Source organism: Heliconius melpomene, chromosome 3, assembly GCF_056956725.1.
Source record: "Heliconius melpomene rosina isolate 202511_hmr_F chromosome 3, ASM5695672v1, whole genome shotgun sequence".
Classification (NCBI taxonomy): domain Eukaryota; kingdom Metazoa; phylum Arthropoda; class Insecta; order Lepidoptera; family Nymphalidae; genus Heliconius; species Heliconius melpomene.
Window position 1 is genome coordinate 6,452,556 of NC_140391.1, and position 23,395 is coordinate 6,475,950.

The following is a 23,395-nucleotide window of genomic DNA, read 5'->3' on the forward strand; positions in this document are numbered from 1 at the left end:
TATAGATATTTTTAGTCTGTTGAGTTAAGAACGAAGCAACGCAACGTTAGTACTGAAAGAAGTAATATAAAAAACATGAGATATTCCTTCAGTATATGTATAAAAAGGTTGAGATAACAGAATGCAGCGGGAGAAATATGTCGGGAGTAGTGTTTGCCGTTCACATAAAGCGATTTCTGAATATGGTATTCAGATATGGAGCTAAACTTTTATAGTACAACTAGCGACCCCCTTGCGGCTTCGCCCGCTTTTACTACTGGATTATTCATATAATGTATGTTTGCAAAGCACTTAAGATAATGTGAAAATTAATGAAACCCTAATGCAACCCGCATTTTCGTAGTTTCAATAAGGATTTTCCAATTGTTTTACACAGCAAGGATTTTTTAGTAGGTACCGTAATTTTAAATCTGTGCTAGTAATCTTTTCAAGTACTTATTAAAATATTTTTAAATGACTATTTTTAGATAGTTAAATGACTATTTTTAAACCAAAAAAACCCAAATATATCGCGCTGAAATAATACATTCAACTCCAATTATCAAATACGTGCAAACGCATCTAAATCTTCGTTGCTATGCCTCTATAGCGGTCGGGTCTTTTTTCCAACTTGTGGTTAATGCTGAAGAGGGTATTCTGTCCCTGATGAAAAGCAAGCACTATGTGGCTGCCTGTGAGGAAAATTAAATAGAATGCATTGGCCGGGAATCGAACTCGGGCCCGCGTGGCAGGCGAGCATTCTACCACTGAACCACCGATGACTGCTCATGACGCGCTTGTATAAGCAAAACGTCGCGGGGCGGCAAGGATGTTTTGATATTGTAACAACTTTTAAAGTACTTATTAAAATGAAAAAACGGTAAAAGACAGTTTTGATCTACATTAAATGGCCAACGTAACTAATATACTTATTTATATGCTGAGAGTAAGGGATAAGTAAAACTTGAGTCGATACAGCTGAAGTGTCAACGGCGGGATGTGTCAACAATTAAATGCGTTTTTCTCTAATACTATTCGCAATTTCGAAATAGTGTAAAAAGCAAATTTTATCTTCGTTTAACGTAGAAAATTAATAAAGTATTTTAAAGGATAAGGATTAATACCATTATGGAAAAATATCCCTCACAATAAAAAATATATTGAAATTACTATTTTTAGACAGAAATATGATCACTACACGTTATCCTTAAAAGATAAAAATATGCTCTCGCGGACTTTTTTGTAGATCTTATTAAGAGGAACAATACTCCGGTACATTTTTTTCATGTAGTACTTACCATTAAAGCAGCGCATGCGCGAAAGTGTCTCAGCGGGTTGGACTTTATACACATTTATCGTATTTATGTTAATTTACATAAGAATGTACAAATAATAAACTATATATAAACCTTCCCTGAGAAATACTCGACCTAATGGTGAAAACTGCATAAAAATCCGTTGGGTGGTTTAGAAGAAGAAGAGTTAGAAAGTTCAGACAGACACGAAAAGCGACTTTGTTTTATAAGATATAGGATAATTATGTATTTTTAGGGTACCTCAAAAGGAAAAAACATTTATCCTTTTGTTTATCCGTTTATCCATTTGTCAAGACAATTTATCATGAGATCACGTGGACGAATCAAACTGAAATTAATATCAAATATTTACGTCTACAGTTCATTGGAGCATAGAAAAAAATAAGTTAAACAAATCAACTCAATCAAAAGATACGAGCTTTATCGGTATCGTATCGTTTTTGGTATATTTTGTATGAAATCGGCCTGTGGACTTGTGCATAGTTATAACTAAAAGGAAAAAAATATTCGAAGCTAAAAATTTATAGTTTATTTCACAAAATATATACGCCCGTATACTTAAGTTCTCGTATAAGTTGTACTTCCCGATGAACTACAATCCTTAAACTAGTACAGAACCCTGGCAGGGCGAGTTCGACTTGCACTTGACCTGTTTTTTTATTTACATATTGTAACTCACCACACTATTTAAAACTCATATACAGACAGTAACGATGCCATCGTTCTAAAACAATATACTTATCGAAGCTAAACTCAAATATAACACTTGAGTTGCTAGTAATTGTATATTTAACAACTTTTTTTAACACAATCTTGGAATAAATTAATCCAGTCTAGCCTTAACAAATTTTAAAATTGACAATTGTCGAAAGTGGTATTCTGTAGGTAAATAAATTGAAAATAGATATCAAAGAATTCAATTTAATAAAGATGGCGTCGGGACACAGTGTTTACGTCTGACTGTAAAGATGTGTAAGGATTGAAAAAATAGGCTACATTTAAAAATAACTACTACTACTGCTACTTAACGCGCAACTTATTTAATAAAGTAAGGGTATTTTTATATTTTTGAAAAAAAAAATTATAAACATATTTTTGCAAAGCTGTTGTGGTGTCATGCATATGAAACATGCATGCATATGAAACTGATATTTTCATTAGAAAAGCTCCATATAAAGCGTCTCTACTAATGGTTAACTAGTGTAGGTATCAATGTCGACAGTTCATGCATATTGTATTGTATTACAGATCCCTTAATAACTAAATTATTGATCAAATTGTTGTCACGTCACTTTCTTTCTCAAGGCCTTTTGCATGAAATAATATAATTATACTAAATTACAAAATTGACTAGATACAGTAATAAAAAAATACATATATCTGTACTATAAAAATATATATTATTGTTGTAGGTACTTGTGTTTTTATTATACGTAGTTGTTACGAAAAAAGCTTTTGTCTAGCACTAGGGTAAGTTATAAATCTACACTTAAAATATCTTTGTACGTCTACCTAAGAGTATATTCTATTCGTACAAGACATTTTAAACCTAAAACTAATAAGCACATATTATTTTTTAAAATTTATTAATAAGTTTCATCCAAAAGCTTAAATTTTCCAAGAAAATCTTAAAACAAAGCGGATGTTCTTTTAAAAGTTTTCCTCAGATAATTTATTATGCATGTTGCTTAGGTGACACTTTTATATTCTTGTTTAGAACGTAATACTACGAAATTTATTAAAAAAAACTTATATAACATTTTTACATATTGATTAAAAAATTTATACATGCTAAAGCTTTCTTATTAGTTCTTATTAGAATTATTTAAGATTTTCATGTTTAAGAATATTTCGAAATAAAGTTTCTTGCTGTAAGTTGACGGCAGCTGGCAGCATCGTAAGTTAGTTCCAACGCGACTGTGTTCACCAAAGTCACGAAATGCAGATTTATAAACTATCTTCAATGATCTAACAAATTTACAAAATGTCTGCACCTAATCATATAGTTTTAAACGAGACGTTGAAACTTTAGGGTGGTTGAATTTTGCATCCAAATAATTTTAACTTTTATAAATGTAAATATTATATACTTAAGCTTTTCTTTACATTTAGGTGTATTCTGTTACGAAAATTAAAGGGTGATGACTGGTGACACGTAGATAGCTGGATGACGGCAAGACCGACTGAACACGATTCTCTTCGTGGTGCAGCAGCACAGTGTTTGACTCTAAGCAAGACAGTACGACAGGGTTCAATTCCCATTCTCATTGAAGAATGAACTTCATTTTCACGTTCTGATAACAAAGCATGCCTTTGAGCTCTACCACTTAACCCGCAATTCCTAGTAAATTAGACGTAAAGTGAAGAACAGAGTATTTTAATACTAAATTCTTAGAAAATGCTAACAAAATTAATAAGTGCTTAATATTAAGTGCTTTATATTTTTTCAATAAATTTAAATTAAATTTACATATTTACTCAGCAAACAATCTGATAAGTACGCGAGATTATAACTATAACCATCACGTATATACCCCACCAACATACAAAAACTTAAAGAGACCGGCACGGCTCGACACGAGCCGCGTTGTATTGCGCCATATATTTAGTATGTGCGCAACGCTCCCCATATTTCTTGACGTCTATGCCGATACCAGCACCGGTAGCGTTTCACGCGACGCTCACAGATTTTTCGATGTGCGGTTTCCGCGCTACTATATTTTATTAACATTCTGTTGGCCATTGTTAACCGGCGAATGCTGTAAGTGAATCTCGCTACGTCACTAGCTTAGTGATGTAAACGTAATCCACGCTGGCGAGGCTCCCGTGTTCCAATTTGACGATATGAGCCAGAAACGTTGCCAGGCTAGCGCTTACGGAATACACAACGCTTTAAACTTTTACTACTCGTTTACAATACGAGTGCTGACCTCGATGTTATTCTTTTTGGCGTTAAAAAACAGCTTTATAGCCGATACTTCCCGTATGCACATCGCCGGCTTTATCCCTGTTGCGCGACAGATAAAATAGATTTATGCAAGGCTAAATCAAAACTGTTATGAATTTATGGCTGTTAGCTCAAGGTATCTTGATGTAGATTTTAGGATGAATTTTTAACTAAATGCTAAACTAAGCATCAAAATTCAATATTTTAGTCCAGATATCTATGTGTCGTAAAAAATATCACAGCTAGTACAACATTTGTCACGGGCGCAGCCCTCGTGTGATTTACAGAGACGTTTAACATTAGTCTTTAAATAAACAAATTACAGGAATGCACTAGTAGAGCGATAACTCGAAGTAAATTCATGTTATCTAACAGTTGACATTTGTAGATTTGAATCGTGTAATGTAGGCATAGGTGGTTGGGGTGGTGTTCATGCATCTGATTGGTGTCGCCTCCGAGGTGGCACCACCTCGCGGAGCCCCACGCGCTCGCGCCACGCGCCTTCGTCGCGATGTCTCTGATTTATAACTGTAATATAACGCCGAACTGTCATGCAGGTGTTTTATAAACAGTCTTGACCTTTATTTTTATTTTTCAACTTATTGTTTTCGTTATTTTATTACTTTGGTTGTTTTAAGGAATAAAGAAAATTCAGTTTTATGCTATTTTACACATCTTCTTCCGTGCCTTTTCCCTTTATTTGGGGTCGGCCTTCCTCGTCTTCCGGTGCCAAGTCAGACGATCTTGGATTGTCTCTAAATCTAATTCCGCCCGCGCCAGATCTTTGGTGACGGTTGTCCACCACGTGGCCTGTGGTCTTCTTCTATCTTTTTTTGTGTCCGGGATAGCCAGGGCAGTTTTTACGGATGCAATTTTACACATATTTAATTTATTTTTACGTAAATGAAACCATAATAATTTCAAATTGTTTTAATCATAAATACTAACAGAAAAAGTATTAGAGCAGATTTTATAAAGATCTATAAATAAAAATAAAAATAAGACAGACTGAAGATATTACGTTATATAAATAGTTCTACTAAATAGATACTACATCGGCGTGCTTGACTCACTTTATAAAATTGATTAATATTTTCTAGTATTTCCAGAGGAAAACAGTTTTTGCTTTAAATTCAATTCGTAGCAATATTTACCTTGTGTTAAATAAGAGCGTCCTCTGGGTTTCTTCAAAGTAATTGCGAAGCGCCTTATTTAAAAAAAACCGGAATCAAGTGCGAGTCGATCTCACCCACCGAAGGTTTCGTATTAATTTAATGTTTGTAGGTCAACGAGAACGTGACCTATAAAGTTTTACAAATTTAAGTTTTGCGTATGGAGAAACTTTCAATTAAATATTCAAAATGAACACTACGAATATAATTAGTAAAGCTTAATTTCTGTGTTGTCCATAGGGTCGATATTGATTTCAGATTATTATGAAATTAATATCGTAATAAAATAATAAATTTGCAAAAGAATCTCTAAGTCTTAAGAAATTACTTTGAATAACGCAATTATTTGTTTATATTGTTATTGTTCTATTTAGTTTTATTTAGGAATAAATTTAATTAATAATTTCCAACAAGTTTTTGAAAATAAGATATGTTTTTGAGGCGAAAGAGGTATGTAGAGACCGTAGCGCTCCGTTCTTCGTGACTACCCCGCTTACTTATATTTTTGTAATATAATTTTATAAAAAAATCAATAACCGGTTTTTTTATGACCATCTGAGAATTATTATTTTTAGTCCACTTTTTAATTTTTACTTTTTCTTGGCTTCACACTGTATCCTGCACGTAGTAAAGGAACGTAGTGTTAAGACACTCCGATCCTATTAAGACACACCCACTCTCACTTTCCACCGAGTTTAGGTATTCTGTAACGTTTTGCCTCATTACCAGAGCGAGAAAATAAAAATTATTATCATTTTCTAATTACATTTCATTAAAAATTTAAACCTTACATAACAAACATATAATACAAATATTAACACAGTACAATAATGCATTTCTAAACTGAAAGTGGGATTATCCTTTAATCTTTCCAACCACTTAGTTGTCACAGAACATACGCAATATACATACATTAAATTCAACAAAGTAAACTGTACATACAATCTTGGTGGTTGAATGTAATATACTAGTAGGTATATATTGTTTGAAACGGTAAACACTAATTATATCTACGTGTTTACAATTTCTACTAAAGCATGATCGTGTACACAGCGTGGACTTGCTTATACCCTGTACGTGATTATTGCATGGTTCTTAACCTAAACTAAACGAACCAGGGGAATGACGATAACGGTTTTTATACCATACATTTGTTCGTTATAATTATAAGGCTTTCATTGTATTTCATTGTTGTAATTTTAATTGAATTTACACAACAAAAGTCTTCAAAGTAATATGGAAACATTGTTAAAGGTACGTTCCAGATCACGGAATTAGCTTCTCCCGACACTCCTTTTTGAATAAATTAGACAAAGCTTTTAACGTTTGATGTAATTTGAATATTTTATATTTTAAGTAACATATAGAATAACAACGTTTAAGTACCAGATGGATATTTATTTGCTTAAGAAATGAGACTAGAGACATGTGATTTTAATAATTAATTAGTAAGTTTCAACACAAATATAAATTAAACGTATTCTGTGAACATGTATTATTAAGAAATCCGAAGCCTTTTAATTAGATACATAAGTAAAATTAAGGACGAAGCATTAGAACTCTGCAAAGCCTAGACGTCTAATTAATAGACAGTTGTTATAATAATTAAATCAGTATCCCACACACAGCAGAGTAGACAAAGGGATTCTAGTGTAAAAACACTCCAGTTCTCATTTTCCTCCGAATTCTGGAGACATTCGGTGTTGAATGGTGGAACTCAACGCCGCACTTTGCTCCTACTTTGCTAGTATATAATATTATATTTCATGTAAACGACTTCATTTCCCACAGTATCACTGTAACAGAAGCAGAATTCCAATATTCTACGTTTCCAAGTCATTTACAAGGGCGATACCGATTCTTGTGTAATTGCTCGATAGGTGTTTCGAATACGTATAGACAGACATTCGAGTGAATCTTGTTGCATTTTGCATAAAATCGATACTCATGAATGTACCCACACCGAAGCCGATGTGGAGCCGCAGGAGACTCGCCAGCACAAATTTTACCAGCATCGGTTTTATTTTTAGGACAGCACTCTCAAATGGGAAACAGATAATTCAATTTTTCAAATACGTAACGGCTGCATATTTATAAAGTAATAGTGATTGGTTTTCCATGCGTGCAATAGGTTCATAAATATTGTTATAGGTTTCTGTATTTATTACATTATATTATATTATCTCATAGTAAAACATTATTCAACGTTGACGTGTAAGGATATGAGTATAAAATTTAATATATAAAAATTTATTTGGCATTTTTTATAAAGTCGGTAAATTAAGATACATAGATAAAATTAGGACAAGTGCAAACTTGCACGTTTGCTGCTCTGCATCACCGTTAGCATTTATGTACGTCGAGAGCATCCCGTCGTAAACGCTAATATCATATCTATTAAATTTTAAAGAATAATATAGTTATTTTAATATAGATATTTATAGTTATTTTTTTATTGCAAGCATTGCATTGCATTGCCTATTTAAAGATGATGATAATGACTTAATCTATTTATTTCAGATAAATTTAAGTAGTAGTTCTCTTAACTGATAAATGCGGTAATATTCTGAAGTCGAAACAAGTAAGTTTTTGATTAGCAAGCTTTTGATTAAAAATGTCGAATAGAGTAACGTAATAAATTCTGCACACCTACTAAAATGCAAGAAACCTACTAAAAAGTAAGAAGAGGTAATTAAATACAAGTGAAAACAGTAAATAAATGTAAATTCGGGACACCGGCACACGGGTTAGGGAATCTAATTTAGTGTGTTGGACAACGTGGACTTTTGTCGCAGCATTGTACTGCCCCAATTAGGTAAACACGAACACCGCGAAAGGCTCCAGCGCATGTATTCGAGAACACTAATAGCACAGATGAATTCCAGGCACATAATCCTGTGTTTTTTTAAACGGTTTTTTCTACTTTTCGCAGAGTTTTTAATCATTGTATAGTATTTTTGTAAGTTTCTTATATATTTAGTTCAATTAGTAATAAATATTAATTTATTATTTTAAAAAGAACAATAAAATGGAAATGTAACATTTAATAGTATATCATCGCGTGAGAAAAGAAAGAGTTCGAAGCAGTTCCTTGAACTTGTGACTCAGGTTTTGATTTTGGAGCTTCTCTTTTTACCTAGTCTAATTTTAAATGATACTACTTACTAAAGCCGCTTTTAATAGAATATAAAAAGACTTTACTTGTTATACCTTTCAGCTCGGAGTCCTACCTCGTACAAATTAACTCAAACCTATTCCTGGTTAGTTCATTGGGAATGTGGAATTACTTGTTTTTTTTTTTTTGCTTCATGCTTTATTCCTACTAGGATAGCTTTGAATTACTTAGTTTTTTTTTTAAGCTTCACCCTTTATTAGTGGAGTAGCCAGTGAGAGCTGATTCTGTTACATAAAAAAAGCTGTAACATCTATCTAGATATTTCGGCGTAGCGATGAAAACAAAACACTAGGTTGCCCTTGCCTACCCTAATATGTACCAGTTCTTAATTCACTAACACACTTCGCTTTCTTTGCTTATAAACACTGTTTAGATGGCAGAAGCTGACAACGCGCTTTCACGTTATAAAACAAAATACTGCTTAGTCATTTTGCATTTTGTATTTATAATAATAGCAGCCTTACTTTATACAGAATAGAAATTGGAAAGATTTCTATAAAAGTCACATAGTTATCATCCATTGAAATTGAATATTGCGATTTATTATTTGTATTTTTCCTCTGTCGGTGTCTGTACTTGGAAGATATTTAAAAAATAATAATATTGGGAACCTTTATTAACCTAATAGAACCCAAAACAATGATTTTTAAAATTTTTGACTGTTTGTCTGTGCGTTTGTTATCGCTATTCTCAGAATCGACTTAACCGATTTAGATGCGCTTTTCACTATTGGATTCTGGCAAACGTCCGAAAACATAAAGGGTTTATTTATTTACAATCAGTTCATAAATTAAAAAAGTTGTGTCAATTTAAAGTATTTAGTTCGACAAATTTGCTAATTGCCATAACAGTTATTTTATACAACTGTTTTACTGAATTGACTGAATCTTTAGTTTTCAATTTCTTTATTAATATTTCTATTTCAAGCGGGCGTAGCCCTGCATGGGCCCACTAGTTTCGTAATATTACTACAAAATTTCCTCATATTTACTAATTTCCTATGTGGCACAACACAAAACAAACAATTTAATACACTTTTATTCAATTTAACACAATGAGCTAAAGAGCGGTTATTTCATAGAGTCTCAACCAACCATCTATCATGCTGGATATTAGAAACAACATTTTGAGATTGTTTATATGAGCTGAGCTTCTTTCATTAGAGACGAAGACGTCGCGGCAAGAAAGGCTCCACAGCCAAGATTGATGGGCCCTGGATGGATTTGTTCTATTCGGGCTCACTCATCAATCATTCGCGGATATTTTTCCGTGTCTCAGGTTGTTTAGCCTAAATAGATTGTTGCAGGCTTCGAGCATCGCTCATATCGACATGTGTATCACATTAGCATTGACGTTAACTCAATTTTCAAAGGATAGGACGCTTCGCTTAATAATTGACGTTTTTTCTTTTCTTTTTCTGTTAGGATGACGTATTTGTGTACAATTTTGTTATGATTTTTTAGAAAAACAACTCGTACTGATTTTTAAATGAACAAAATTAGAAACCACATTTGTTTTTTTAGGGGTTCATTTTAATTACATTATTTCTTTTCATTTTAATATATCACTGACGCTACTACTACAGTATCGGAAACATAAGTGTAAATTCTAGAGGATACTTATAATATCGTGTGAGTCACATACTCCACATTTTCATATTAACAAGGTACATTCCTTCAAAGAAAAGAACTGAATAAATAAGCAAGTATTTGTACAGGCCATTGTAGTCGACAATAGAATAGGCAACGTAAACTTTAAAAACGCTGAACTACTCGGTGTAAGGGGCACACGGCATACAGAACTTGGCAGTGCTCTAGAAACCAGATAGAAACCTAGTTTGCTATTTCCAGTTAAAATATTAAATTACCTAACGTACGTAATACAATGTATTTCCTTGGTAGCGTTGTGGTAGTGCGACGTTACGTAAGGAGATCCTCTGTTGAGTTGATGATGTAGTAATAATTGAAATCAATTATGTGTTAGATTAGTATGGTAATATAGTTTTAATAGTATATCGTTTATTTTTTTACAAAAAATAAAAGTAATAGAAATATATAGAAAAAATATTTTTTATACAGTGAAACATTTATCAACGTACAAAATATAAAAAAACCATTTATCATATTTTTTGCTATATTCCTAGTGCAAATTCTCGCTTCTTGCCAAATTTCTTGCCTAATCGTCTACGGGAAATACCCTATAGGTTTTTAATACGCCGTAATGTTTCCATTTCATAACTGTAGGTCCATGACAGTAGTACTATGTGTTTTAATTACGCGGCAAATTTTAAACAAGTTTAAAAAATTATTGTCATTTTAAACTTAAATTAGTTTAGTATAGATAAAGATAATGTTAATGAAAAAAGGTTTAATTCGTAATTATGAATATAAATACAATTACTAAGATCCTTTTTTTTCAATTGTAATATAATTCCGAAATAAGATATATTAAACTGCAGTTTGCTTTTTACATAAAAAAGATAATAGAATATGCTACCATTTTTGTGTGCAGAGTCGCTGTTCCCTCGTTTCGTGGAGCCAGTTCCAAATGTCACGGTGACTGTTGGCAGGGACGCCCTCCTCGCTTGTGTTGTTGAAGATCTACGTACATATAAGGTATTGTATAAATCACTAACTTATACTACCACTAGTGGACCCGAACGCGGCTACGCCCGCTTGAACTATACGAATATTTATTAAATATATTTATGAAATTATTTTCAGTTTTCAATAGAGAGATGCGTTAAGCTCATTTTGGGTGACGTTTTCTAACAACAAACTTTGCAAATCGTTGCTTAGCAACGGTCACATAACGATGGTTGTTATTAATATGGCGGAATAAATGCCAAATTAATAAGTATTTTAATATATTGGTATACATCGAAAATATTACAAATATGAGAAAAAAGTATCCTATGTTCATCCCGAGACCCTCAAGTATCTCTATACGAATATTTTATCACAATTAAATTAGCGGTTTGGCCCTGATTGCGTAAAAGACAGAAAGAAAGACAGAGTTACTTTCGAATTTATAATATAGGTATGGATAATTTAAGCAAAATATATTTTTATCCTACATATCAACTATAAAGTTTTTAAAATTAGAGCAAATATTATTCCCACAATACTAAAAATACAAAACGAATATGACAGAAAGTTCTGGAACAAATATAACTAATACAGTATTGATATTCGAAGTATTGAAATACAGTTAGTAAATAAAATAAAACCGAGCCGTCATTCCATCAACGGATTCAGAATAACAGAAATTCTATACAACTTCATTCGTGTGGTGGCGGCGTAGGAAGCAAAGTTTTAACAAGCCAACTTAATATCACTTTGCTCAGAATTCACGATTCGCCAGTTATTAATCATGCAGGACGGCTAGTTAGCGAAATTGGAGTGGTTTGTATGGAGTGCTTAGATTTAAGTGGTCCTGGCCGTGGTCGTGGCCGTGGTCGAGTCCGTGGTCGTGGTCCTGGCCGTGGTCGAGTTTTAGAAGACGATTTAATATTCTTTGACGAATAAACATGTCCACGTTCAGGCTTTGTAGTACGGTGCCAGTGGAACAAAGAGATTATTGAATTACTTCATTGTGTGTTCTGAATTCCGAATAATAGCGCCGAATATAAAATGACGTTGGCATTTTTGTTTGGTCAGTAAATTTTAGTTGCTGTCTGAAATATATAATGTTATATACGCAAAATTGTAAAAAAATATATAAGTTTTTCTACTGAATTTGTATTTTTTTATGTAGCATTAATATATTGATGTTATAGATTTGCATTTAAAACTCATAAAATTATACGTTTTGAGTGTAACAAACTAAAATGGATTTGTAATGGTAATTTGCATATTACTTACACGAAAGCGTGAGCTTAAATTATATACATTAAAACTAGTATCCAACATAATAAATTATTTAAAAAAACAATAACATAATGCAAAATTTTTACCTACATTTAATTTCCACAGGTAGCGTGGGTCCGTGTGGACACCCAGACGATCCTCAGCATCCATCATAACATTATAACACAAAATCCACGTATAAGCCTCTCTTACAATGATCATCGATCATGGTATCTTCATATTAAAAACGTACAGGAAGTGGACCGCGGGTGGTATATGTGTCAGGTCAATACAGATCCAATGCGCTCGAGAAAGGGTTACCTTCAGGTCGTAGGTTTGTATTAAAAACTGATTATTTTATTTTTTATATATTGCTCATAGAGTAAGCCTAAATACTTTCCTTAAGTAAAAATACTTAAAGAATTTCCTACTTGTGAGCATTTAAAAGGAAACTACTATAGTATGTTTCCTTTATTGTTAAATGCAAACCACGGCGTTGACCAACACTCAACACGCAATGCCTCCAGAATTAGGTGGAAAGTGGGAAACAAGAGTATCTACACTAGGTTCCCTAGTTCCCTCTGCCTAACCTGCTATGTGCGGAACATAACGTGAAGCTATAAAAAAATTATAAATAATATACTGAAATCTTATGCATCGCTCGTATAGAATACTTAAAGTCAATCTCACATCAAACGTTGTCGTCACCTATTGTCGAGGCAGTTTATATTGTAATGTAATGGATTACTGGTTTTAGTTCCGCCTATGATTATCGACAATATGACATCAACGGATATGGTTGTCCGGGAAGGGACAAACGTAACTATGGTTTGCCGAGCGACAGGCTACCCTGAACCCTATGTGATGTGGAGACGAGAAGATGGCCAAGAATTCAATTGTAATGGTGAATCAGGTATTTAAAATTCTGATTATTTTTTTATATATACATTTACATCTCATTTTAACATTTTATATCACACATTTACAAAAATAAAATACAAGAAACAATACAAAAAACTCGAAGATCATATAAAATAGCGGGCCACTTAAAAGGCTTCGCATAACCACGAATTTTCGATGGAATAAACGAAATATGTTGAAAGATTCTTTGAAATAGCTGGAATTCTTTTCAGGAACGAGTTTCAAATTTCCTTGCGAGTTTAGGTAAATGTCAGTCTGATTCCAATGGTTCGGGACATCAAACGACCTTCCGGCGAAATGACAACTTGAACCAATTGTTTCGTACAATACAACCAAATTGTACAATCTTCGCATAGCAGAAATATTTACAAAATTGAATTCGGAGCGCGGTACTTTGCTTGTGTTATGGGAACTTTAGAAATTCTAAATTTATTTTAAACATACACTATCCGCTACGGATATTCATCTCTATATATATATATACTCTATTAGTGGACCCGGACGCGGCTACGCCTGCTTAAACTATAAGAATATTTATTAAATATATTTTCAGTTTCCAATACAATTAGTAAGAAAATATAAGCTTAAATAATCAAAAAGAATAATAAGTAGTGACATATTATTAGAAAAAATGAGAAATTGAAAACCAACATAAGAAGTAAAAGTAACTAAAGGATATTCTTAATATTAGAAAAAGTACCTAGAACCCGTACCTAAAAACTACCTAAAAGGATATTTTTTGCCGGCAATATCAAATAAAATAAGAAGAGGACCAAAGTGTATTTTAAATTAATTATAAATAGCAAATAAAGTTCGAAAATGTATGAAAATTTATAAAACCATCAACGTCATCTGCCCGTTCGCGTCGGTCATAATATGCCGCCCGTAGGCTAGATAATTTCGAATCAGTGACATCTTCTTAATTATTTATTAGAATGTTATACAGTAAACTATAATTTCAATCTAGATGAAATGCTAAAAAGTGACTATTATATTTATTTTCATGGATTTTCATTTCAAGGATGAATATCAAAATGTCGCGGTAGCGGTTGCGTAGCGACGACGGTTGTTAGAATAAATTGCATGTCAAATTAGAAAGTACTTTAAAATATATTCGTTTATATGTGTAATGTAATGTTATATAGCCTATAGCACTTCTGAAGAATGCAGCTTTCATACAAAACAAAAACAATGTAAATCGGACCGGTAGATCCAGAGATCTTAGCGTTCAAACAAACAAACAAACAAACAAACAAACAAACAAACAAACAAACAAACAAACAAACAAACAAACAAACAAACAAACAAACAAACAAACAAACAAACAAACAAACAAACAAACAAACTCTTCCGCTTTATTATATTAGTATAGATAAAATTATTTGGAATGTAATTATATTAAAATGGTAGAGTTAATATTTCACTATAACGTCATCATATTTTCAACTAATTTATATATTAATTACATTTCAGTATAAAATTAATATGGTATAAAATATTTAGAAATTTTATTTACTGTATAAGCATTTTTGTCTTCCTCACTATCATCACTTTCAGTTCTATGGAATTATGTTCTAAATTAATCGAAAGTCATAAGTGAAATATCAAGTTTGTAAATTATTGTTAATGGTCATACCGGTCCTGAGGAAATTGTGATATTTAAATTATTTTCATTTCCTCTTCGTAAGAAGACGAAGCACAGCATTGAGTTCTGCTACTTATCATAAAGCGAATCAAAATCAAAAAAAAATAAAAAAAAAAATAAAGCGAATATTTCAGTTTATTCTGTTATTATCACTATATTGCTAACTTACTCTTAAACGTTGTTCTATTTTATCATCATCTATCTATATATATAAAATCGAAAGGTCACTCACTCATCACGAAATCTCAGAAACTACCAGAGCTAGGAATCTCAAATTTTGCATAGACGTCACTAGGACGTAGCCATGGAGACAGAAATTAATAATAACATAGTTTACGCGGGTAAAATCGCGAGCGGGCCGCTAGTTTAATTATAAAAATATTAATATTTATATCTTACTTCACAGTTAACGTGGTCGATGGTGAAAATTTGACTATATCTAAAGTGTCACGACTTCATATGGGAGCTTATTTGTGTATCGCTTCTAACGGAGTTCCTCCATCAATTAGCAAACGAGTTGTATTGATGGTGCAGTGTAAGTATATTTGTTAGTTTTGTCAACTGAAAATTTCATTTCATATTAGTATATTAAATTTATATTTATTTATATTTTTTTTCCTCGCTCTGGTGTCTAAGTAAAGCGAGGTGTTAAATTGTGCCACTCAACACGCAATGCCGCCAGAATTCGACAGAAAATTGGAAACGGATTATCTTAACACTAGGTTCCCTCTGCCTACCCTGCTGTATGCGAAATACAGCGTGAAGCGTGAAAAAGAATTCTACTAATATTATAAATGTGAATGTTTGTGAGGATGGATTGTCCCATTTTCACGCTAAAACTACTTAGCGAATTTAGATTAAACTTTATAGTAATAAAGCATATTCTCGAAAATTAAAATGTCACAAAGGCTTAAATTAATATTAAAAAATTGTATAATTTTATTGCTAAAATGTATAACTGCCGAAGCCGCTGTTCAGGTCGCTAGTAAAATATATGTATTAAAATAATTAATATTTAAATTCTAAATCTATTCATAACAATAAATAACGTTTCATTACGGTATCTAATTAAGCTCCGATAATTGTTTATCACAATCGCCTATCACCATGTCATGATCGCTCGAATTAAAATGACGCAATTGTAATTACACACACGCCGTTGGCATTTATAACAAACAAGAATTAAACGTTTTGTTTTTACACAGTTGTATAATTCACCAAACGAACGACATTTTAATTTAAATTAACCATTTAAATGTATTTTTATTTATTTCTTAATGAAAATTTATAGATACGGCATATCGAAATTCAATTATATTATTATACAAATTAATAGGCGCTTATATAATAAACTGTTTGTAGGTTCAAAAAATCAGCTTCTCGCAATAGCCCACACACAACAGAATAGGCAGAGGAAATTTAGTCTCCATTCCCCATTTTCGCCGAATTCTAAAGGCAGTGCGTGTTGACTGGCGGAACCCAACGCCACGCATTACCTTGACATTGTTTTTATTTAACTTATCAAAAAACATACATTTGTAAATACGCGACCATTTTCACATCGTTTCCTCTCACTCGTAGTAAACGTCCTGAAATATTATTTTTGCTAGGGCGGGCGGGCATCGTTAACGAATATTTATGAGAACACGACGCCTCTACCTGACACAGCCTTCCGCTCGAAGGGAGCTAATTTCGCCCAATTAGAGTATTAAGCTGACGTGGATACCCACGGACGCTATGGCTATCTGTTCACGCGCCTTCATCGTTCGCATCTCGGCTCAAAAGCCAATGAGACTATTTCCTTACCCCTATTCTCTCCCTTACCCTCATTCTTCTTTCCCGTATCTCAGCATGTTCATAGGTCTACATTTCTTGTGAAATACGTAAAATGTTCACGTAACTTTCACTCGATTAACCGATGAAACTTCCTTGTGAATTCGTCCTCTGATTCCGTTGTAACGGCGTTTAAATCTTAACGGTATAACGCCGTTTGTTATCTTAAACCGTAATGAGAAGGATCTAACTTGATGACATTGGGTAAAAATAGAAAAAATATACAAAATACAGCTTCACACTGTATTCTGCACGGAGCAGGGTAGGCACAACTTACCGCCGAATTCTAGAGGCATCGAAGGTTGAATGGCGGAGCTGAACGCCGCGGTTTGCCTCGACACGGAAAAATAAATATTTCATTTCCTCTAATATGAATTGAACCCATAACCTTGCAGTCACGTTTACAGTGCGTTTGTGCCCCTGCAAAAGAACTGGCTTTTCATGATATTAAATATCTAGATATATAAAATTTTGAATTCTCATTTTTTTTATAGCAGATTTTTCTTACAATAACCATACTAAATAAAACCTAAGTTATATAATATCACATAAAATTTCATACTACCCACTTTCGCTTAAAAATATTGATATTGGTATGTCATATTTGTATGCAGTCCCGCCGATGTTATCGATCCCGAATCAGTTGGAGGCTGCATATGTAGGGCAGGACGTAACGCTGGAGTGCCACACCGAAGCCTACCCCTCCCCTATTAACTATTGGACCACTGAACGCGGCGATATGATTATATCGGGTTAGTATCTAATTTAATTTAATTCAAATTTACTTAATAATTAATTGGTATAGATAACAAAATGCCTTATAAATATAATAGTGGTTATAATTAATTGAACCTCAATTAGAAGCAAATATAAATATTATTAACTTTTAAAAGTACAATTCCATACTTTTTTACGGAAAGAAAAATACTTTTTTAGAAACGTGTAATAATTTAAACGTAGTGGAATTTGAAGCCGCGCCTCTTGGATACTGTCCAAGTGCTTTGACCACTAAGCCTATCTATATACGTTCTCATTAAGCTACGTCGAAAATTTTATACGCGTTTTACAATTTATTTATGTTGTTAGCATAATATTTTTTAAATTTCAATATAAATAAGAAGTTAAAAGTGCACAATATAATATATCTTGTTTACAGGTAACAAGTATATAACAGTATTAAGTGACGACGGTTACAGCAGAAAAATGACGCTTACTATACGCAAAGTGGCGTCCAGAGATTTCTCGTCTTACCGCTGTGTGGCCAGAAACTCACTCGGCGAGACCGACGGCCTTATCCGACTCGACGGTAAGAATATTAACCGCATATATCTACTAAACATATTACTGTTTACAACTGTGGTTCTAGAGTAGAATATTCATATGTTATCTTTGTAGGTACTACATCAATTTTTTTTATTAAAATTAAATCAGTTACACGCTATCGCTATATCCCGCACACAGCAGGGTAGGTAGAGGGAACCTAGTGTTGAGACACTCCGTTCCTCAAATTCCGCCGAAATTCGGAGGCATTGCGTGTTGAGTGGTGGAAGTCAATCCCACTCTTATTTTTTTACTGATTTAATATTAATTAGTTTAAAGCTAGTCTTGGGATACTGCGTTCCTCGTTCTCTACTAAACTTTCGAGATATTGTATGTTAAGTGGCGGAACACAACGCCGCTATTTGTTTTGTATTCAGAGCGAGGAAATTCTTTTTTCTCCCGTTTGGAATCGAAGCCACAACCATTGTCTTTACAGTCGGACGTGCTGGGCTATCGGGGCGTAATGGCTTCTATGAAATAAATTACTATATAATGAATATTTGTTATCAAGGTCATAATTACGATAATGGAATTGCCGACGACGGTTACAAATTTCTCCGTGAAAGATGTTAGCTCGATTATGTTTAATTTCTAACATATTTGTTTCTAGTTTAGAATAATTTGAACAAGAACAAGAGACAAAACACGACGTTGAGTTCCACCATTCAACACGCAATGTCCCAGAGTAGGTCTTAAAATAGGTTCCCAGGTTCCCCCTACCTGCCCTACTAGGTGCGGGATACAGCGTGAAGCTAGAAAAAAATATTTTTATTTACAAAATATTTTTACTTTTCATACAGAGATACCAGCTCCATCAACCACGAGTACAACTATCAATTACGTTCCAACGTTCCCTCAAAGGAAAAAAGGTAACTATCCGTATTGAAAGATTTATTAACGAATATAATTATACTAAATCAATGCGATAAGACGCAAAACGAGATAGAAAATTATTCGTTTTATGAATATTTAAGCAGGTAACACCAACGAAACCCTTTCGAGTTGGGCATTTCCGAAATTAATTTTTCATGTTCATCTCGAACCTCTCTCTACAACTGCTTATTGGAAAATTTTGAAATTCAGTATAGCACGATTAGAAGGGCAATACTGTGAAAAGTTCCGTCGGCCCACGTGCCTTTTATACATTCGAGAAAGGTCGGTGGTGAATTCTGTATTTATTGGTTTCGCCGCCGATGCCCAATGCTTCCGTACAATTGGATCGTTAGTAATATTATTGAGGGAAAAGCGATTTTGTTTGCTCTTTGACTTTCAATGTACGTTTTATTGTTACAAATTTGGGCTTCCCTATACATTTACGACGTCATATATCGTGCTTAGTCTAAAGCCTTTAGTGTTCCAGGCTGTTATAATAAAACTTTCCGCAGATACCTTTTTCCGAATTCGATTTAACAGAAATGGTTTTTAAAGGTAAACATAAGAATCGATGGCGGGATAGCTCCGCTGAGAATAGAGTCATAGGTGATTATGAAGTTGAAGAATGGAAAGATGTCGGTAAGTTTGTGTTTTTAATTAAATAACTGTATAAAGAACAAATATTTTTTAGTATTTTCTTATTATTGACTATATGCTGTAACCATACTTCATAGTAAAAAATATATTTAACATGGTCATTACATTGCTAAATGCTTAAATTACCAAAGATAAAAAAATCGTCTCGTTTGTTCAAGCTATCCGTGTTATATCGATCGTATATGTATATCTGTTGATATATATATATATCATTGACGCTATAATTTTTCATTGTAGTTTTTTTTTGTATTAAAAAAGAAACTAGATGAGAATAATATAAGAAAATAAATTAATGTTGAACAAAAAGAAAAACCGACTAGAAACTTGAAAATGAGAACATCCTCTTTTTTGAGGTTGGTTGAAAAGTTATGAGGTAACTAACATAAAAAAAGTACAGTCGAATTGATAACCTCCTTTTCTTACAGAAGTCGGTTAAAAAATAGTATTTAATATAAAATAAATACACAATTTATTAAAAAATTTTAATAATAAAACATTTTGTATGCAGATTACGAATCGACACAGTCTTCCAGTTCCTCAACGATCCATGGGATTGTGTATAGTGCTCTCACTATAGCACTCCTTAGCTGACACCTTACTGCTTAATCAATGAACGTAGTGCCAAGTAACTGTGAAAATGTGAAAGTTTATAATTAAACTTACATCGGTTATTTTTAAGACGTTACTTATAGCTGTTAAAAATGTATATATTACTATATAGTAAATGTGTAGTTTCTGTTTAAAATTATATATGAATTAAATTCTTAAACATCGAATAAATCGAAAACCCAGTTTGCTAGTATTCATTAAAAATAAACTAACTACGTGTGGCTTGTAATTTCAAGACACAAGTAAAATACATTTCCTAGGGAAGAACTATTATAACTTAAAACGATTTTCAACGAAGCGAATTGTGCTATTTAGCTATACTTGGAAATATTTTGTTCTGAATGTAATTTGATTTATTTCAGTAAACATTTCAGCAATTTAATTTATTTTGCACTAAGAACCAGTTCACTAAAAGCTATTGATAGACTCTATTGTATGTAGATGTGAATCGATTCGTATCTTTATAAAAGACTGATAGATTTTACGGTAATCGTGCCATATCTTATCTGATCGAAATTCTGCTATTTGTAAGCCAGATGTACATATCAACTATTAATATTATTCATTTTATTTATTACGTTATATATGTATTTATTTACTAAACTTTATTTCTAACATCGAAACAAAAATTTGATGAAAACTAAAATCTTCGAGCCAAGAATTGTTAAAAATATAATAAAAATTGTTGTTTATAGAGACGTCCAACAGGGCCTGTGATAGCGTCTTAACGTTGAAATTTATTTAAGTAGGTGCATTGAACATAACGTCTATGGTATTAATGACGTTATATCGAAATATTATACCTTATTACTTAATTATTATTTTATAATGTCTGTTATAATTTTGAAATTCCACTTCGAAAGCTCTACAATACTAATTGCCCTCATATTTGATTTTCAAAGCGAACCGAGCTCAACTTTGTAAGTGTTCAAATATTGTAAAACTTTAACATCCACTCCAAAAATATACGTATGAAATATGTAAGACTTAAATTTGACAAGTGAATATAGTCAAATAATTGTCTTAACAAAAAGAAATAAAGTGTAAAAAATCTATCTATCTGTGTGTAAAGAGAAAAACTACTGCATTCTCAAAATATTATAATAAAAAATCAATTAAAACTAAAAATTTAAATTAATTGTAACAGCAAAACAATTTGAAACTGTATTTTAATAATTAGTAATAGAAATTAACAAGTTAGTCATTGTTTACATTTGTACATACGACTATATATATGTTAAAATAATTCGTATTATTCTGCCAAATATAGTGCAATATGTGTAAATAATATTTAAGTATTATTATTTGGCAATAAAGACAATATGGTGTGCTTTGTAAAATAAATAGTATTATTATTATTATTATTATTTATATTTAACAGCCTTATGTATACGTACATTAATATTGTAAAAACTTGACTATGTCCATATAGATTTGAATTTATCTTTCTTAATACCTAGCCTTAGATTGTATAGAACTAAATTATTAATTCTGTTTAAAAAATATATGTTTTATATTTTGAAATTAATTTATATTAATCATAGTAATTAATTATAGAATCGTGTTAAACTAATAATAATATAATATTTTCTAATCCAACGTAAATTGCATATTTTTATTATAACAAAATTATTTAAAAAAAAAACCTTGTTGTAAATTTCTTAAGAGCTAAAAACAATGTAAGCATATATGTTTATTTAATACCATAGGTATTAATTAGTAGGTTACCTTTTAATATGGACTCCACATCCTAGAAAAACATATCCCGAAGTAACATTTCATTGTTGAAACTGATGACTACCTAAATATAGCGTTAGCTGTTTCTGTAAAGTTATTAAATAAATAAACTTTTACATAAAAAATAGCTTATAATTTATCCTTTATATGTACAAATGAATATTTTCATTTCTTCCATCTTATTTCGAAGCAAATCACGGCGTTGAATTCCGCCGCTTAACATGCAATGCCTCCGGGATTCGGCAGAAAATGGGAAACGGAGTTTCCTAACACTAAATTCCCTCTCTTAATATAATTATTTCTTTTACAGTAATTATCTTCACACAAGCCTAATACAAAAAGTCTATTCACTAAATAAAAAAGAACAAAAATGTGAAAAAAAACTAACATTTAAAATATTCTCCACGAGGAAACTCATTTAAAGAAAAGCACTGACAAATACCCTCAAGGCGTGTTATTATAGTACGCAAACTATTCCCGCGACCTACTTGTGATAATAGAAACTAACACTTTGAAACTTTCATTTCTTATCTGTCGCATCTCGATGATACTCATGCATTACTAGCTAACAGAAAACATGAAATCTCGGGTTGAAAACCGCTATTGTTTCCAAAATTATTACATATTTATTCTTGGTGAAGTTTGTTTTGCATAAAATAATAGGCGAGGGTACCTGACTACACTGAAGCCTTAATGCACTTACGCCAGCCAAGTCTGAGAGTAACTGACGAGACAGAATATAGCTCTACCAGTTTTTAAATTTAGAGGAAGCATCGTCGGTTCTATTCATAACTGCATGCGATGACAGCCGCTGCCCGAGGGACGGACGCCTGGCGTGCCTCCGCTCTGGAAACCAACGTTTTTTATACAACTTTTCACTGATTTTTTGGTTCTGGTGCACCCAACATAGGTAGCTCTCGTATCGGTCGTAAACTCTTTGAGGTGCGCTCATTTGAAAATTTTTACCAAGGACTTGTAAAATTCTAAAACAGATCTACGAACTGAAACGAAAATACATAAATAAAGCGAGGTAAACGTAAAATTTAAATATACTTGCGCTCAACCGTTTTAATGAGAGACATTATTTAATGTCCTTTAAATCTTTATAAATGATCTTGTTATTATTTTTTCTGTTTATATTCTTGCCACGAAGATTTTAACATTTGTGAGGATAATAATTGCTCAAGTCTATCTCGTTTGTAATTTATATTCATTTTATTCAATTAAAAAATATTATCTCATTCAATGTTTCAAGTAGTCAGGATGGATCTATCTATATAAGGTTTACGTACCTGCCGTCGATTTCATTTGGCCGAGGTAGATATAGAAATGCAAAGAAACATCATGTAGAAAATAAAATTAA

The 23,395-nt window shown here is 32.3% G+C and overlaps 1 protein-coding gene across 2 annotated transcripts in view; it reads left to right on the forward strand.

Moving 5' to 3' along the window:
• Positions 1-22,159, forward strand: part of LOC146539977 (lachesin-like) — a 194,706-nt gene extending 172,547 nt beyond the window's left edge. For both annotated transcript variants that reach the window (XM_085207266.1, XM_085207265.1), the window contains 9 exons: positions 11,101-11,204; positions 12,564-12,771; positions 13,195-13,350; positions 15,410-15,538; positions 17,451-17,588; positions 17,993-18,142; positions 18,957-19,025; positions 19,585-19,668; positions 20,195-22,159. In XM_085207266.1, the coding sequence (XP_085063392.1) occupies positions 11,101-11,204; positions 12,564-12,771; positions 13,195-13,350; positions 15,410-15,538; positions 17,451-17,588; positions 17,993-18,142; positions 18,957-19,025; positions 19,585-19,668; positions 20,195-20,277 (1,121 nt within the window). In that variant the 3' untranslated portion in view covers positions 20,278-22,159. The remainder of the gene's footprint in view (positions 1-11,100; positions 11,205-12,563; positions 12,772-13,194; positions 13,351-15,409; positions 15,539-17,450; positions 17,589-17,992; positions 18,143-18,956; positions 19,026-19,584; positions 19,669-20,194) is intronic.
• The last annotated feature ends 1,236 nt before the right edge of the window (positions 22,160-23,395 follow it).